Below are 19,524 nucleotides of genomic sequence, written 5' to 3' on the forward strand. Positions count from 1 at the left end.
GCATTTTTCTGAAGGTTATGGCATCTGAAACTCAATGTTTGTCATTTAGTGACTTAATTCCTAAATGATTTGCTAGAAAACCACAAATGTTATGAGGAACAAACCAAAAATGAGAAGCAAATATCTATTCATTCTGCAAAAATATGGACAACTGAGAGGTATAGTTCAACCGGGGCTGTCTGAGTTTGCTACCCTCCCCCCCCCCCACCCCTCACAAAATCATGGTCGAATGGAGCCTCCCCCCTGCGGCCATTCCAACGTCCCATTCCTTGGTTATTTTTCCCCATTTACCATAAACACAGTAATGTGCATACTGCTTTACTTCTGCGATGATTTCGATTTCATTTGAAAGTTTTATTTTGCATTTTACAGCACAAACCCTAATAGATATCTGTTAAACAAAGCAATGCAGTCTCACAATGAAAATAGACTTGGCATTAAAACGACTCTGCCCTTGAAACTCACATGCATTGAAACAGCATTGAAACCCACATTCAAAGAAAATACATTTTGCCAGTGGCAGATAAAGATCAACTCTGGGCTGTTTTCAAAATCATAGGCCCCTTGAACATGAAACATACACATGCTCTTTGATACACCTTCCTGACTGTATTACATTATATTCGTTGTACAATACAGTACAGTTGTTAGAGGGCATTTTTCCAGTAAACAATGAAACAAAATGCATGCACCAATGACAAAACTGCTCAATTCAGAACATTTCCATCATAAAACGTCTACTCAACCTTCTATACTCCACCAGTATCAGTAAATATGCACAATCTCTGAAGTAGTAAAATCCACATTAAAGAAATCTGTAACTAATAAAGAGGTTGCTGCTAGCAAACAACTTTATATGTCATTGTTTCATCTACAAATAAAGTGCCTGTTGCCCTTGAAGAATACATTGCCTATGTCGCATGCCTTAAAAAATTTATAAGCTAGTAATACCGCAATAGGGAATGGATAGCCAACTGATAACAGGTTCATAGTTACTAGGTATCTTTGCCAAAAAGGATTGCAGCATCCACCCCCTTTACAACACAGTACACTATCAGCAATGCATCTACCTACTGTGGGAGTAGAACCCACAGCCTTCTGCATCAAAAGCAAGTACACTACCTGTCGTGCTATCAACAATGCAAGCAGACTTAGCATAAGCAACACTAAACTTTTGTTCCCCTGCAACTCTCAGCTCCTTGTAAAATCTACTCAACACTGAGCTGTATCTCTGAACTTTGCAGCACAAGAAATCTGGAAAAAGCCAAAATTTATGGGGGGGGGGGCAAAAGGCCAAAAACCGGGGACACATTTTAAACATTGCTTGTATAAAGTTGGAAAGTTGCTAGAATAAAATGCTGTGTTACCACCATACATTTCACTGCCACGTCTTGAACCCAGGGGAACCTGTGCAAAACAGTCAGAGAAACATACCACTATGCCAAATCAGCTGAAACAGAGGAAGACAAACTTAAATGGCTACTATTTAGGGAATTCAGTCCTCACCATAGCTGTCAACCTCTTAGCAAAAAACACCTGAAAAAAAGCCAATAATGTGGGAATACAGCTGGCAAACATATTCAGTGAATTCAGTTCTCACCCTAGCTCTCAACCTTAGCACAAAATACCTGGACGAGGCCAATAATGGGGGAATACAGTCCCAAAAATATGAGTAAATTTCAAATATCCATGTTATAAACTTAGACAATTGCTAGAATAAAATGTTTTGTTTTACCATGTACTTTCTGAAGAATATGAAGTCTGAAATTCAAATGCCTGTTATTTTTAAACATTTGTTAACCAGGAAACTAGTCTGACTTGGAACAAAACAAAGCCAATTTTCAGCAGAGCAGGGAGAAACACTCCAGACACATCTTTGTAAGGGATGGGAGGACATGCAGACTCCAAACAGAAGGCAGCCCAGCCAAGAATCAAACCAGATAACTTGTAGCTGTCAGGCAACAATGCTACCAGTGCACCACTGCACTACAAACCTTTGCAAGGAAAAATGAAGATACAGAAACCACAGATTTTATGAGGAACAGAACAAATATGAGGCAAAAATCTGCAATTTTTTACAAATAGTGGTGGGTAGGGAATTCAGGTCCTTGCCACCTGCATCCAAGGTACAGGGTTCAAGCCTGAGTATTTCTACCCACCACTATGTGTTAACAAGGGCATTTTACATACACACACATACACACACACACACACACACACACACACACACACACACACACACACACACACACACACACACACACACACACTCCATTACCTGTAAATGGGTCCGGAAGCAGTAAACCTCCACACACAGGGTCCAACTCCATTGTCTCAAAGCAGCAAACCTGCGCTTGACTTAATGCTTCCCTGCAAGCACTTCAAACTCAACTTACCTCACTCCTGACTGGTCCTGTGCTTGAATCCCTGCTCACCTCTCTCCTGATTCGTCTTGTTTGCGGATCAAGCAGTCCGGAGCTCCTCTGTTCTGTGCGGTCATCTACCGCACAGATTCTTGGGCATCTGCAGGGCAGAAAATACCTTCTCTGCATCTGGACTGCTGACTCAGGCAGTCAGAGTTCGCACAGATTCTTGGGCATCTGCGGGGCAGTCTGAGTGTGTCTGCGCATGCACGACAGTTCTGGTACTCGTTAAAAAATAATTTTTTTTTAAAGTTTATGTTTCACGTTTTTTATTTCTTTTATTTCTAGGTGGGAGGGCTGCCTGTTTTAGCTAACATGTCTTAGGCTTGCCTGTTTTAGCTAACATGTCTTAGGCTACTTCATCTCAAATTGTGTCTTGCAGACGAAAACCCTCATCAAGGCGGCTAAAATAATGACGTCAGGGAAGGGGCAACGCCAGCCGACGCAGGACCCAAGACTTTGGAATTCAGGCCGACTGAGGGCAACCTGCCAGCAGGATTACCCAAATGTAATGACTGCAACAGTGAAACACAAAGAACATCTGCAATAAAAGGCTCTGCAATAATGATCAATGGAAGACAAACTTAACTGCTTGATCCGAAGCAGTTCAAATTTATTACTTGAACTGTATTCACAGAACTGTCTGAAGTTCAACATAGCAAGGCAGACATTGCTGTTAAATGGATTTCTTTTTGAAGTAATATTTATTTTCCAATCAGTGCTCATCATTTTCCTTGAAACTGCGTGCTGACAACAGAAAACACAAATAATTAGCATATACACCTTTGCATGCTTCACAGCAGCAGAGTATTCAAACAGCAACAGCAACAGCAAAAAGAAGCTTCTGAACCAAACTTGGCTGGAAGCAAAGGAGCCTTGTGTGCATGCTTCCCCAAGGGAAATAAAAACAATCCAGGGATGTTCAAGCAATGTCAAATGCAAATTATCAGTGGTGGGGTGGGAGTGTGCACAGTGACATCATACTGTGGGTGGTATTAACTACATAAACTGAGAGTGGGACGCTCCAGAAATAAAACTGTAAAATTTTCATACAAATTATACATAATTGTGCAGACTAAGAAACGGGTCCACTTTTTACTGGTTAAACTAGTCATAGATGATGAAAAACAAAATGTGTTCTGAAAGCTGCATCTCTGATACATACAGAATCGGCTTGCTGTGATCACAAGCAGATACACAGTGCATGGCAAGCCGATTTTCTCGTAAAACTTAAATATGAACCTGTTTTACTCCACACTGAAAACTAAGTTGAGAAGGTACTTGACAAAGTTCAGGTACTTTTTCAAATTATTTTTTTAACTGTAGAGCTAAAACCTGACTGCAAAGTTACCGGCGCTTGTGGAAGGGACTCGGGTGGAACAGCATACAATTTCTAGCTTCTCAGAGAGCACTCGGATGTAAGCACTTAGGTGCCCTGAGAAGGTACTCGGGGTTAATGAGTGATTGGTCTGGTTGCTATTCGAGGCATCTACCAGAAAAAGGCTACAAGCCTGCAGACCCTTGCATCATCTGGGACAAGACTGTGGATCACCAAACAAGCCGTGACCTGCTTCTCTTCTTGGGATTGGTGCTAACATTTTGCTTCTTGTGAGAGAAGAAGCAAAGGAGTATGTATCCCAACAAAGTGAAGCTGTGATGAGACCAGCATTAGTAGGAGCCAGGCAGTAATCATTCATGCGACTCCACTCTTTTCATCGTTCTTGACAAGCTAATTCTTTATTATTCAGTAAGTACTGCTTGATTTCTTTCTAACTTCAGAATATCAGCCTAAATACTTCATCCTTAAATTTTCAGGGTATATGTATTAGTTTCCCCTCAAGTGTTTGGCAGTGCTCTGTACAGACTTAGACACCTTGAGAGACATTTTTCCTGCAAAAGGGATATATAAGGAAACAGCTCCAGTACTTGGTAATAATAACAATCCCTCCTGGCATGTCTAAATGGCGCACAGCAACAGTTATCCCACTCCACAAAGGGGGAGCCACCACTGATCCTGGGAACTATCGACCTATTAGCCTGACGAGCCTGGTATGCAAGGCCATGGAACGTATCATCATGGAACTCATAAACAAAGACATTGGTAACCTCCAAACTCTGGATCCCACCCAGTTCAGGTTTTTGAAAGGCAGATCATGCCTCCTGAACCTGATCGACTTCTTTGAGGCAGTCACCAAAGCCATAGATGAGGGTAAGGTGGTTCACACAGCCTATCTTGACCTCGCCAAGGCTTTCGACACCATCCCCCATTCTGGAATTATAGCTAAACTCATTAAACTAGGCATAAATCCCTACGACACAAGATGGGTTGCCAACTGGCTCACTGACAGAACCCACACTGTAAAAGTTGCAGACTCCAAATCTGACCTCAAAGCAGTGACAAGTGGAGTACCACAGGGTTCCGTCCTGGGACCTCTCCTATTTGCTATCTACTTCTCTGAAGTACAGGCTAACACAGAAGGCCTCTGGCTAACGAAGTTCGCAAATGACTGCAAACTAGGAGCCATAGTCAAGTCCCGAAATGATGTGGACATCCTACAGAAGGGCCTCGGTGAGACAGTTGCCTGGTGTCAGAGCCATGGCCTCAAGCTCAATGCCAAAAAGTGCAGTGTCATCTCCTTTGGTAAAAACTCTGTACGCATGAACTACCACATAGGCAGCAATCTACTTAACACCTAATGTGTGATAAGAGACCTTGGGACCCAGGTGGACAGTAGTCTCTCCTTTGATAGTGACATCGCCATAGTAGTCAAAAAGTTCTTCTACGTGGCACACCTCATCATAAAAGGGTTCTCATCCAGGAAAAAAGAGGTCATTGTTCCCCTCCACTCGATATACATTAGACCCATTATAGTGTACAACGCCCCTTTTGGAATGTACCTCACAAGATCTGCAGCAGCTGGAAAGGCCACAGAAGAACCTCATAAAGAGGATTTCTGGCCTCAAACAAATGCCCTACACTGACCGTCTCAAAAAACTCCAGCTTTACTCCGTAGCATATCGCCTACTCCAAGGTAATCTCTGCCTAACATATAAAGCGATGTCAAACCCAGAGCTTTTGGACATGCTACACCTAAAGAAATCCCAATCCCTCCGAGCTACACGCTCTAGAGACCTAAACCTTGTCACCACAATAAATAGGACATGTTGGAGGGATAGATTCCTGTCCCAGAGACTTCCCATACTCTGGAACAGGCTACCCATCTATGTCAAGCAAAGTTCTTCATTAGCACTCTTTAAGAAAAATCTTGATGAGTGGATGGGAAATAGGAAATACACCCCGGGGATCACTTCTGTATCTCTGCTCGACAGTGGCACAGGAAAATAACTTTCTTGGGTGGCGTAAGCCAGGGAACCTTGTTGGCTAGGCTTACGTAGGCCCTTGGGCTGATAGCCTAGTACCTACCTATGAACCTATAAAGGTCAGTCCCCTGTGCATTCGCATATGAACCTGGTGAAAGTACAGTTTTGTACCTACCATAAATGTAGATGTCCGAGAGGAATGCATCTGCAGTCATAACAAATGGGTTGTCCTGTCATCAGGCAGCCCTTCGGTCGGCCGGATTCCAAAGTCTGGGTCTGGCCTCAGCTGGAGTCGCACCTCACCCGACGTCATTGCGGCAGTTTTCGGGTATAAAGGCATCAGCCGACGCCATTTTCCTCAGTCTTTCTTGCCGCGTGGCGCCCGAAGCAGAAGCTGTTCGCAAGTGCCGGTCGGTCAAATCCAGAGATTACTACTACCGAATACTACTTCGAAGACTTCTATAAAGCTAAGTACCCCGTTGGGGACTCTTCCTTGCCTCAGCCGATGTCAGAGAAAGTTAATAACGGTTTAACTTGTGGGAAACAAATACCTCATAAGGATTTCCACTCCTATTGCATACACTGTTTAGGCCCAGACCACGACGTAGCAGCTTGTCTAGCCTGTGCTTCTTTTAACTGGCGGACGCTTAGGCGTCGCTCGGACTTTGCTGAACAGATTTTCGGCTCCGAATTTGCCTACATTATGCCGTCGGATCCTCCGACTACGCAGATAACTAAAAAACGCAAAGAAAAGGACCGACACTCGCGGCCCACGGTTTCGGCTGAAACCACGGCCAAGCAAACCGCAAGTGTCTCGGTTTCGGCCGAAACCGAGCAAGCGGTTATTTCTTCAGCCGATAACTTGCCTTCTACCGAGGCCTCTTCTACTCTGGTAGAAACGGCTTCTGAAATCCAGCCTTCTGTTGCGATTTCACAGGATTTATCAGACACCATCCCTCTAGATATTTCTACTCCTGCACGTGGAGCTGCTAGGCCTCCTCCAGCTATGTCTATTAAGGCCTTTGCCAGGGCTAAAGCAGCCAAAACTTCCAAACCAGTGGCTGCAAAGCCCCCCTCTCACAGGCCCAGCACCAGCTCCCATATGCTTTCTTTGGCACAGGATCTCATCACTTTAATCCGTGGATCCCAGCCTCATCCAGATAGGGTCTCTCTCCCTCCTCCAGAAAAGAGACCTAGAGCAGAGCCCCCTGAGCCAGTAGCCACAGATGATTCTTCTGATGATTCAGAACACGCAGATCCTCCTGAGGCTTCTTATTCTCCTTACGAAGACTCCGATGCTGAGGAGTCCATCCCTTCAGCCTCTCCTCCTGAGGAATTTTCCTTTGGGGAAACCTTGCATGCTATGAGGGAACAATTCCAGTGGCAGGGCCAAGATTTCTCAGACTCAAGGAAAAGACTTAGGACCTTTCTACACTTACCACAGCATAGGCCTTTAGCTATTCCTCCAGTTCTATCTGTTGTTGATGATGCATTTAATGATGCTTGCACTTCTCCTGATACGTTACCTCCGGCCCCTGCTAAACCAGATAGGTACTACAGGGTCCCGGACACTCATCACCACTTATATAAGGCCCCTTTTGCAGATCCTGAGACTATCTCCCAGGGCCCTAAAGCTGTAGCAGCTACTTCTTCTAAAAACCCCCTCCCCTCTGAAAGGGATTCCAGGTCCTTAGAGAGATGGGGTAAAAAAGATTACACCTCTGCTACCTTGGCAGCTAGAGCTTTGAACTGCCAATTTCATATGATTCAATATCAAGAGTTTATGCTTGACCAGTTAACTAAAAAGCTGTCCTCTGAAGAATCTTTAGATAAAAATTATGTTCAAGAAATGTTACATAACATTCAGCAGGTTAGTAACCATTCTTTAAAATGTGGCTATGATGCACTGGAGGCTTCCTTTAGATCAGCCATGACAGGCACAGTTATCAGGAGGCATGCATGGTTGAAAGAACAGGCATTACCAGACCATGTCAAATCTAAGCTTTTGGATGCACCTATGGACAAGGTCAATTTATTTGGTGCCCCCGCACAGCAAGTTCTGAAAAAGATGGAAGAGAAAGCAAAATCTGTGCAGACAGTAAAAGATTTCTTACAAGTTCAACCTCCAAGGTTTAGCAGGAATTGGCCCTCCAAGAATTGGTCCTTTCCGGAGTCCTCTAAGGCACAAAGAGGCAGGTATAGGCGCTCTAGAGGCAGAAACCAATCCAGAGGTGCCTACAGGGGTCGCCAGTGGCAGGGTAACAACCAACGAGGCACGGACACAGCCACCACCACTACAACAACTCAATCACAGTGACTTGGCGGTGGCACCGCCTACCAGGGAACAAATGGAAGCACCTTTAGGCGGAAAGCTAACTTTATTTTCAAAAAACTGGCACTGCATTACAAGAGAAAAATGGATTCTGCAAACTATAGACCAAGGTTACAGGTTCCATTTCCATACTCTACCAGGAAAGAGAGGAATGCCGAACCTACCACCTTCTCAAAGGGCAGAAGCTCTACAACAAATATCTCAATTATTAAGAATGAGAGCTGTGGAAAAGGTACCATCTATGGAGTAAGGGAAGGGATTTTACTCCAGGCTCTTCCTGGTACCAAGAAAAGAAAACAAATGGAGGCCTATTCTAGATCTGTCCGCTCTAAACACATTCCTCATTGTTCCAAAATTCAAAATGCTGACTCTACAGCAGCTTCTTCCCATGCTGGGCAAGGAGTCTTGGCTGGTAACTCTAGATCTCAAGGAGGCATACCTGCACGTCCCCATAAGACCAATTTGCAGAAGATACCTCAGATTTCTTGCAGGATCAGAGCATTATCAATTCTCAGCATTGCCCTTTGGCTTATCTACTGCGCCCAGAGTGTTCACGAAATGCCTGGCATCAGTAATCGCTCATTGCAGACTTCAGGGAATTCAAATCTATCCCTACCTGGACGACTGCCAGATACAAGCGGACAACAAAAACAAATTAACAGAAGACTTACAAAGAGTCATCTATCTGCTACAAGCCCTGGGATACACAGTCAATACAAAAAAGTCAAGGCTGACTCCATCCCAAATAATAACCTTTCTGGGTGCAGAACTGGACACATCAAAACAAATGGCATTTCTAACTGCAGAAAAGAAAGAACAACTTCCTCTCTACTTCTTGGCATTAACAAAGCAGAGCCACCTAACTGCAAGGAAAGTGTTACAAGCTCTAGGCTTCATGGCATCCTGCATAATTCTGGTCCCTCATGCCAGGCTTCATATGAGAAAGCTACAGTGGTACCTAAAGAATTTGTGGTCTCAGCACAAGCACAGCCTGGAAACCAAACTTCCAATGATCCCATGCCTGAAGCAAGAGTTCTTATGGTGGGCTCAGGCCTTTCAATCAAACACAGGGCTGCCCTTCAGCAAAAGTCATCCAAGACAAACTATCACGACAGATGCCTCAGACCTCGGTTGGGGGGCACACATGATGGACAAGTGCATTCAAGGCCTATGGACTCAAGACCAACTGCATCTGCACATAAACCTAAAAGAAATGATGGCAGTAAAATTGGCAATCCAGGCATTCAGACCTCTTCTCCACGAAGGCCAGCTGTTGATAAGGACAGACAACACCACAGTTATGTGGTACATCAACAAACAGGGAGGCACACACTCATACCCCCTATGCCGGCTGGCACTAGACCTATGGGATGTGGCTCTGGGTTACAACCTTCAGTTACAGGCAATTTATGTACCAGGGAAGGAAAACATTCTAGCAGACATATTAAGCAGAACTACAACAGATGCCCATGAATGGATGCTGCATCCGGACATCTTCAAAGACATCACAAGGAAATGGGGATTACCACACATAGACTTGTTTGCATCCCCATACAATCACCAGTTGAAAAATTCTGCACAAGGACTTACCACCCACTTGCTTGGAAGGTGGACTCCTATCTTTCAGTTGGAAAAGCCTGACAGCATCGCATTCCCACCACTTCCTTTGATGCACAAGGTGCTTCTCAAGATCAAAGAGGAACGTCCGAGGATCATTCTGATAGCCCCAGACTGGCCAAGACAACATTGGTACCCACTACTGAGGAGCATGTCCAGGGAACAAATATGGAAACTACCACTGATCCCATTACTGCTGACACAGAACAACTACAACATTCTGCATCCAAGCCTAAAAACTCTGCAGCTAACTGCCTGGAACATTACATGACAGAAATTAACCCACATTTATCCCAAAGGGTTAAGGACATAATCCTGGAGGCTCGTAGACCTTCAACAAGAAAGAATTATGCAGCAAAATGGAAAAGATATCTCATCTGGAGTGCTGCAAAGGGGCACGATGTGACACCGGTGAACATAGCCAACATCCTGGAGTACTTGGCTGAGCTCTACCACACAGGCCTGTCCTTTTCCTCCATTAAGATACATGCATCAGCTATTTCAGCACAGTACAGCTTGCATCCTCCTGTCTTCTCGCATCCTCTGCTCAAGACAGTTTCTGAGGGGAATTAAAAATGTAAAACCTCCCAGGAAACCTCCATTGCCAGCTTGGGACTTGAACTTTGTGCTAGAAAAACTGACTCTGCCTCCTTTCGAGCCAGCAGCTACAGCCGACTTACAATACCTATCCTGGAAGACTGCCTTCCTGCTGGCAATAACTTCAGCAAGAAGGGTCTCTGAACTACAAGCATTAATGGCAGTACAACCCTTCCTGATCTTCCATCAAGATAGAGTGTCCATGAGAACAAATCCTACATTTATGCCTAAGGTGGTATCCAGAGTCTCTTTAAATCAGGCTATCCACCTTCCTACTTTCTACCCCAATCCACAGAACAGGGGAGAAAAGCTTTTACATACCTTGGATGTACACAGGCAATTACGCTAATACCTGGACAGGGCTAAAAACAATAGAAAAACTGACCAGCTTCTGGTAGCTTATGCAACAGGAAAAGAGGGAAAACCAATTTCTAAACAGACAATCTCCAAATGGATAGGAAATTGCATTAGACTTTGTTACTCCTACCATGGAAAGAAAACTCCAGAGAACATCAGGCCTCACTCCACAAGGGCCACAGCCACTACCACAGCTTTTCTACGAGGAGTGGCTACCAAGGACATTATAGAGGCTGCTACTTGGACCTCCGTGCATACATTTGCCAAGCATTATAACTTACCTCTATATTCTAGATCCCGTGCTGGCTTTGCCACTGCTGTTTTGCAAGGGATCCTGTCTACACCATAATGTATTCTCATTTCTTCCTCCCCTAGTTTAGCTATGGTATTCTACCCATTTGTTATGACTGCAGATGCATCCTTGAAGGACATAGTACAGTTTTGTACCTACCATAAATGTAGATGTCCGAGAGGAATGCATCTGCAGTCGGGATTACCCTCCCTCCTTCCCCTCTGAGGTACTCCTAGGGTACTTACCAATCTACAGCTAGCTTGGGGGGGATCTATTATGGTGTATTTGTTTGTATATATGTACATACATGTTTATTTTGTGTGTTTGCTCTCTACTATTTGGAAACTTTGGCATTTATCCAAATTTAGCCTACCAAGAGGGCACCTGGCATCTGGGGCAAGAAACACTGAGGAAAATGGCGTCGGCTGATGCCTTTATACCCAAAAACTGCCGCAATGACGTCGGGTGAGGTGCGACTCCAGCCGAGGCCAGACCCAGACTTTGGAATCCGGCCGACCGAAGGGCTGCCTGATGACAGGACAACCCATTTGTTATGACTGCAGATGCATCCTTGAAGGACATCTTGGGCATTCTGAGGCAGTGTAGCAACTGCCTCATGTACACAGACAACCCTCTCCTCTTACCTCCCAGCACTCAGACTTGTGAGAGATACATTTATATATCCAAACTGGAAGCCAAGACCGGAACAGTTGGTCAAGAGGAGAAGGTCAACACCTGAACCACACCACATGCAAAGCATAGCCCTCCAGAACACCCGCAATCACAGCTCTCACATAAAAACACAAACCACATACCCACCTTCGCGGTGGCTCTCAATAGAAATCTACCCAAACAGCAGAGACCTCCAAGACAGAAACGCACTTGACCACAACACAGCCCAAACCACAAGACACATAGCTCACCTACACAGTGTGCTCCTCAACTTAAGCCCCTAAGGCAAAACAGCTTGCCCAATACACTAATCATAGGTGACTCGATAGTGAAGCACATTGCTGTCCAACTCACTAGGTTGAATAAGGAGACGGTAACAGTCAGCTGTCTATCAGGTGCCAGAATCCAACACATAACACACGCATTCAAGTCAATCCACAACAAGCACAAGTATGACTCTGTCACTGTCCACGTAGGTGTGAATAACTCGAGATGCACCTCCCTGGACTACAAGAAAAGAGATATGGAGGTGCTCTCGGATTATGTGGCCAGGCAGGTATGACCCTAGCCCTGAGCAGCATCCTCCCATTGCCCAGAATGATACTGCAATACAAGCAGAAAATGACTGACTGCAACAATTGGCTAAGTTTCTGGTGTCATTCTAAGGGGATCCAGTATCTGTCTGCTTGGGATGACATGATTGACAGACCTCAATGCTTTGCCAGAGATGGCCTGCATCTGTCACCCCTGGGTTTCCAGATACTGGCTAAGGCTCTTGCCAGCCCTATAGTGGCTTTTTTTAGGCGATGTTCCAAAGTCTAAATTACCACCATAACAGCTATAAATAAATGCAATCTGAGGGTCATGCTGCTCAATGCTAGAAGTCTAAATCTCAAGATGCACTTGCTTGAAGCACTCCTCAAAATGGTGAACATCGACATTTCTGCTGTAATGGAGACCTGGTTTACAGCAGGAGAAAGCACCCCTGCGCTACCAGGCCATAATTCATTGCACACCTTTTGGCCCCAGAACATGGACCGAAGCTCCAAAGATGGTGGTGTTTCCATATTCATAAAGGATATGCACACCTCCAGACTACTAGTCCACCATAACGCATCTAAGATACTTCAGGTACAACTAACATTGGGTAAGATGACAATTCAGGACACAGCCTGCTATAGGTCCCCAACCATGTCCCAAGACTCTCACATGTTAATAAGCACCATGGAAAATATTAGGGTCCAACCCAACATTCTCATACTAGGTGACGTCAACTACCCCTCCATCAACTGGGAAAACTACTCATGCACCGATACACTGGCCCAACGCTTCCTGGAATTCATCCATTCCAATGCCCTGGACCAACTCATTCTTACCCCCACTAGAGGAAGCAACATTCTTGACCTGGTTATTAATAACATGAGCAACCATTGCTCTACACCAATATTCAATTCCTCCCTGGTTAGATCCGACCACAAACTAATCACCATGGAAAACCACATCTCACCCACACCCCCTGCAATGATAACCAGCATGAAAATCTTCTCCTAAGATGACTTTGGGCTTCTAAAAACAGAGGTGGCTCACTTCACAGCACCCATTTCACTGGAAAATAGATGCATGACTGCCAAATCATACACCAATGCACTGCATGAACACGTACATAAATGCATGGAACTAGCCATACCCAACAGAACCAAGATGCTCTCCTCCAAAAAAAGGAAGCCAATCTGGTGGTCCCCTGCCATAAATAAACTCTACAACAGAAGGAAGAAACTGTTGCAGAAAAAGGTGAAGTCCCAAGACTGGAAAAACTCTCTTATTAGCCACAACAAAAAGTTGAGATCCCTCATCAAAACCTCTAAAGCCAGCTATGAATGCAGAAATGTGTTAGACACTAAAAACAACCACAAAGCCTTCTATAGTTATATCAAGAATCTCCACGACAATACCCAGGTTTGCTCTGAGTTACTGCACAATGGAACCTCCTATACTGAGCCAACAGATATTGCCAACATACTGGCCAACAGATTCAGTGCCAACTTTAACCCTCTCTCCTCCTAAAGGACCAACCACAATACCGGAGGAATGTCAGGCACCCAGCATTACTGCAGCACAGGTTAAAGCTGCATTGTCCAAGGCCAAGATTACAGCTTCCATGGGACCACGACAATATGCCTGGATGTGTTCTACATGAACTACAAAGTGAACTGGCACCACATCAGTGTGCCCTGTTCAATCACAGCCTCACCTCAGGCTTTGTCCTTGCTGAATGGTGCACTGCTACAGTTATCCCTCTCCATAAAGGGGGACAGACTACAGACCCTGGGAATTATTGCCAAATTAGCCCAACGAGTCTGATATGTAAGGCTATGGAACGCATCATCATGGACCTACTTAACAAGGATATAGGGAATCTCCAATCTCTAGATTCCATGCAGTTTGGTTTTGCGAAAGGTAGATTATGCCTGCTCAACCTGGTTGACTTCTTTGAGTCAGTCACCAGAGCTGTGGATTAGGGCAATGCAGTTCAAACAGCCTACCTCGATCTGGCCAAGGCCTTTGATACCATTCCCCACTCAGGAATTATTGATAAACTCACTAAACTAGGCAGCAACCCCTATATCACTAGGTGGGTTGCAAACTGGCTCACAGATAGAACCCACAGTGTGAAAGTAGCGGATTCCATGTCAGACTGCCAGCCAGTCATAAGTGGAGTCCCACAGGGATCGGTCCTGGGTCCTCTCCTGTTTGGCATCTACTTCTCAGAAGTTTAGGCCAACACGGAGGAACTCTGGCTGACCAAGTTCAGACATGACTGCAAGCTGGGAGCCATTATTAACTCCCCAAGTGATGTAGACATCTTACAGAAAGGCCTCACTGAAACCAATGACTGGTGTCGAAACCATGATCTTAAGCTTAATGCCAAAAAATGCATCGGCATCCCCTTTGGAAAAACTCAGTTCCCACTAATTAACACATCAATGGGAGCCCACTGAACACTGAAGGCGTTATAAAAGAGATCTGGGGACACAGGTTGACAGCAACCTCTCCTTCGACCACCACATTGCCTCTGAGGTCAGAAAGTCCTTCTATGTGGCACATCTCATTATCAAGGGTTTTGCATCCGGGAAGAAAGATGTCATCATCTCTCTCTACTCTTCCTTCATTAGGCCAATCGTCGAGTATAATGCCCCATTTGGCATGTATGTCACTAGACAATTATAACAGCTGGAAAGGCCACAAAAGTACCTCAAAAAGAGGATCCTAGGCCTTAAACACATGTCCTACACAGACAGATTCAAAAATCTCCAGCTATTCTGTCTCATATCGTCTACTAAGAGGCGATCTCTGCCTGACATAGAAAGCCATGTCTGACCCAGCTCTGTTAGAAATGCTACATCTAAAGAAATCCCAATCCCTGAGCACCACACGCTCCAGAGACCTCAACCTCATTACCACAATCAACAGAACATGCTGGAGGGACAGATTCATAACTCAGGCACTGCTCATGCTCTGGAATAAACCTCCCATACATGTCAAGCACAGCACCTCTATGGCCCTCTTCAAGAGAAATCTTGATGAGTGGATGGGAAATAGATAGTTCACCCGGGGATCACGCCAGTGGCTCTACTTTACAGAGGCACTGGGAACTAATGTCGGGCGGCATGATGCCAGGGCAGTTCTATGGTCTAGGCTTGTAAAGGCTCCAGGACCATTAGCCTACTACACACCTATAAACCTATATAAACGTATGAACACACTATAGACTCACCAATGCAAGGCAATCCTCTAGGTATTTTTAAAACAATACTTATAACTCCACCCCCCTCCTTAGTGTTAGCATCTGTCTAATGCTGCTGACATGAACCATTTGATCACTATATAAACGGAAAACTTCCTCAAGTCATCTTCAGTTATTCAGGTGAAAAATTATATCAGCAATCATATGTACAGAGCTTATTTTATTTATTTTATGGGTTAAGGACTGATTTCCATGGACCATTTTCAGACTCAGCCCCACAGCTGTGTCTGGTTAACTGACTTGCTCAGTGTCACACAGACAATAAAGGCTGAGGAATTCAAACCTTGCACTGGACCACAGGAAATGGCTCATTAACAGCAACTTAATCCTCTAAGCTAACTGCCAAACACCAGCTGCCAGAGTTTTAATAGCTACTTACATAACCTCCTCATTAGCTATTCAAATTGTCTGCACCTGCACACATATTCATGTTTGTAACTAGCTTCACAACTTAGGTTAAATGTATAAATTAATAATGAAGGTATATGTGAGTAAATAAAATGTACACTAGAAAACAGGAAAAAATGGTGCTAGCATGCCTTCCTACAGCTGTGTACCATGGAGTACAATGCAACAAATACATTGTTTTTTTGTTACACTCCACATAGTTAAAGGTTTGTTAAAAAAAAGTAAAGATATACCTTCTTCATCTGTATCAGCCTCAAGATCAGCAAGTGTGGGCGCATTTGGCAGAGTGTACAGGGAAGATTCCTTCAAGTGACTCAGATTTGAAATACTGTTTATCACCATAGAACCCAAAGGCATGGCAGTGTCTGAAAGAGACAAACAAAATTATATTACTTGTAAATAAATACAGATTACAGACAGTATTCAAACATACTGTCTCTTAGGGTGAATATTTTAACTGTGATATTATAATAGCACCGTTTATTAAAGTGACTAGACAACAACACAATGCTCTTCATTCCATCTAAATGGAACATAAAACACATTTTTACTATATATTTTTTACACCTATTGACATACTCTCAAAAAAGATTCCATAATAGGGTGGCAAGGGGCAGAAGAAAATCTTGAGATGCATTGTTATATAAAAATATTGTAATTGTGACCTCATCATGCAACAACAGCTTCCAACCACTAACTACAAGCACTTAATATGTTTCATGGTTGCACTAAGCCAGAACCTTACCCGAAACAAACTAGGCACAAGGTAGAATACACCTTGAATAGGTTGCCAGTTTACCTCCCCCAGTCCAACAGAAATATGCATATGCATACAAACTTAGGGGCAATTCTGAGTGCTCAATTAACCTAAGCAGAATTCTTTTGATATTACTGAAGGAAAAAGAAGCATCCACAGGAAAATCAGTCCAACAAGGGAGAACATGTTCTCATCATTCAGGCGGTTAATGTAGCCAGAATAGAATCCTGAACCTAGGAGACAAAACTAACAGTTGTGCTATCTCATTTAATAACAATAGCTGATAAAATAGTTTAAGTAAAGATTTCCCTAAAAATACTTTCACAACTTACAAGACAAAAATAATAAATAAAGTCTATAAGAGGGAAACTTACAACAGTTACAGTGTACTAAAGGTGACATGAATCATAAAAACAAAACAGAAGAATAAATCAAAAGTTAAATATGTTCAAAAATGAAACTATTCTAACGAGCTGCCTGACAACAGTGCCTTCCTCCTGCTACCTATCCAAATTTACAAAATTCTTAAACTTTAATACTGCTCATGTTTAAACAGCAAACTATTACAGAAAACTTTAATTTCCATCAGAAATAATAACAGTGAAGCACTCATGCTAGGCAGATCGACTATAATGGACTCACAATAGGGGAAGGCCTTTTCCTAAACTGATCTAACTGCAATCGGTTAGCAAGTGAAACAGGTAATCAGGAAACTCTGACAGGCTTCAAAGTAAAACTAGGAGAATACCTATTACAAATAAATTAACACACAAGAATAAATAAATACTGTAGGTGCTTCCAAGACAATGGATAAAATAACTGTTTAACTTTTAACTACTCATATAAGTATGCACATTAATATGGGTGTTCTGAATGTGTTGCTAAAATGATGGAGTCATGTTGCATCAAGTATACATAATTTTTACTTCCTATGTAAATAATTTCATATTCTTATACTTATGACTGTTACCAAATATCTGTATCAACTGTTCAAAACTGTTATCTTCCAATATCATATGATAGTCATTTGTACACATTCTGAGCTGACATTTTTATATGGGATACATGTCAACTCACTGAATGCAATTTCAACAAATCCTAAACAAGTTTGTAACCTCCAAAATGATTTAGATGAAAACTACATTCTGTGAACCTAATATAAATCTTTTAAAGGGGGGAGTGGCCCCTTAGTGCCCCCCCCCCCCCCATAATGACCTAACTTACACTAACTCCGTGGCTGTGCAATAGTGAGGAAAGAGCAATGGCTGTCTTGCTGAATGTAGATCTGTAACACAACTATTTTGGGGGGTTTGGAATCACAAACATTACTCTTGTAGAGTTATCACATTCCTTCTATGTGCTACATAATGTTCAATGCTAACAGTGTCTGTTTTTGTTCTAAGTAAGAGCTACAATTATTGCTGAAAAAGTCACACGACCAGCCTACTTAGTCAAAAAACAAAAAAACAAATGAAATAAACTGTCACAAGCAAGAATCTAAATGTACAAGTTTTTGCTTATGTTTTAAAACAGTTTAGGAAACGGTAATAAAAGAAAATCTCAAACTGGAATGGCCAAACACACAAAAAATATCAGGCTGATTCTGCTTAAAGCCAAACTTAAAAAAAAATACCTGACAAAACTGACAAAAGAATTAAAAAAAATGCTGTCTTCCCAATTCCTTAGCATACAGAAATATATCCCTGATCACAACTCAGGTAACTGGAGTTCTGTTCGTGGACTTGAAGCTGAAGGAGCCAGGTGGAGGGGGGCTTGCAGAATGAGCAGCCGATGTCAACTCACCCATCCAGAGGGGGAATTGAGTGGTGATCTGTGTGTAATCATTGAATGCCATGGTGAAAAATGGGGCTTGTCTTCCTGGTAGAAGACAGGCTACTGTGGAAATGACGGGAGGCCAAGAATGAGCTGGAAGTATGGACAGTAATAACAATATCATCATACTTGCTCAGCCCAGCTATGGATTTCTTTATCCACATCCTAAATCACTCTCTTGCTCCATATATGAGGTTTGGCCCCAGCTCATAGCTCTCTTATGGGTGAAATGGCAACTTTCAGGGATCACAAACCATGAGGTTATCGCCTTGGAGAAGAAGGACCCATCAGTAGGAACACAGCAGGATTCTTCTGGGATTCCTTCCACTGCTAGATATGGGAGGGTCAGGGGGGGACAGATATATAATGGGCTAATGGGGACATGGGCAGAGAGCAGCAGCAGGAGATAAGGGGGCCAAACACAAATCGATAAAAAAAAAAAACAGTGTTACAGGAGTATCATAAACTATTACATCAACATCTTAAAAAGCATAATTACTAAAACTAGTGCAGTTTTCATTGTTAAGGCTTTAAGATGCTGAATTAAAAATGCTACAACTGTCTGGTAGTTCACGCAGAGCATAAATGCTGGAAGTTGTAGTTCTTGTGGTACAGGGTTGATTCTCACAGACCTCATTTGCCTACTGTGCGACCTTGTAGGTCACTTCACCAGACATTGCTCCTGGGTTGCTTCTGCAAAGGGAAGTGTGCACAAATGGGTATTAATTTTACTGCTGTTATTATTATTAACAAACAAAACCTGTTCCTGACAGGTGGCTTTCACATGTCTTGTGTCCTAAAGACTGCTACAATTTCATTCCGGTTCTATAATGAACAGTGCATCACTAGCTATAGCTCATGATGCTTTCTGTAAAACACAACTAGCTTTAAGTAGACTACGAACAGAAATCCTTCAAAAAACTGACACATGTACTTCCTATCAGACAAGCATGACACCATACTAACAAGATACTTAAAAGAATACTCTAATTGGAGTGGGATAATTTAAAACAATTTAACCATAACCATGCTTTCTGATGCTTTTTAAAATGATGATGGAAGCACTACACACCTCTGATTATGTAGCCCAGGCAGGTATGACCCTGACCA

General features: G+C 43.2%; 1 protein-coding gene across 3 annotated transcripts in view; it reads right to left on the minus strand.

The window, feature by feature from the left end:
• The window catches only part of TPGS2 (tubulin polyglutamylase complex subunit 2), a 612,577-nt gene that overhangs the window by 202,116 nt on the left and 390,937 nt on the right, over window positions 1-19,524 (minus strand). For all 3 annotated transcript variants that reach the window (XM_044078027.1, XM_044078035.1, XM_044078044.1), the window contains exon 4: window positions 16,058-16,189. In XM_044078027.1, the coding sequence (XP_043933962.1) occupies window positions 16,058-16,189 (132 nt within the window). The remainder of the gene's footprint in view (window positions 1-16,057; window positions 16,190-19,524) is intronic.

This window comes from Protopterus annectens, chromosome 1.part1, assembly GCF_019279795.1.
Source record: "Protopterus annectens isolate FY-2018-M chromosome 1.part1, PAN1.0, whole genome shotgun sequence".
NCBI classification, from domain to species: Eukaryota; Metazoa; Chordata; order Ceratodontiformes; family Protopteridae; genus Protopterus; species Protopterus annectens.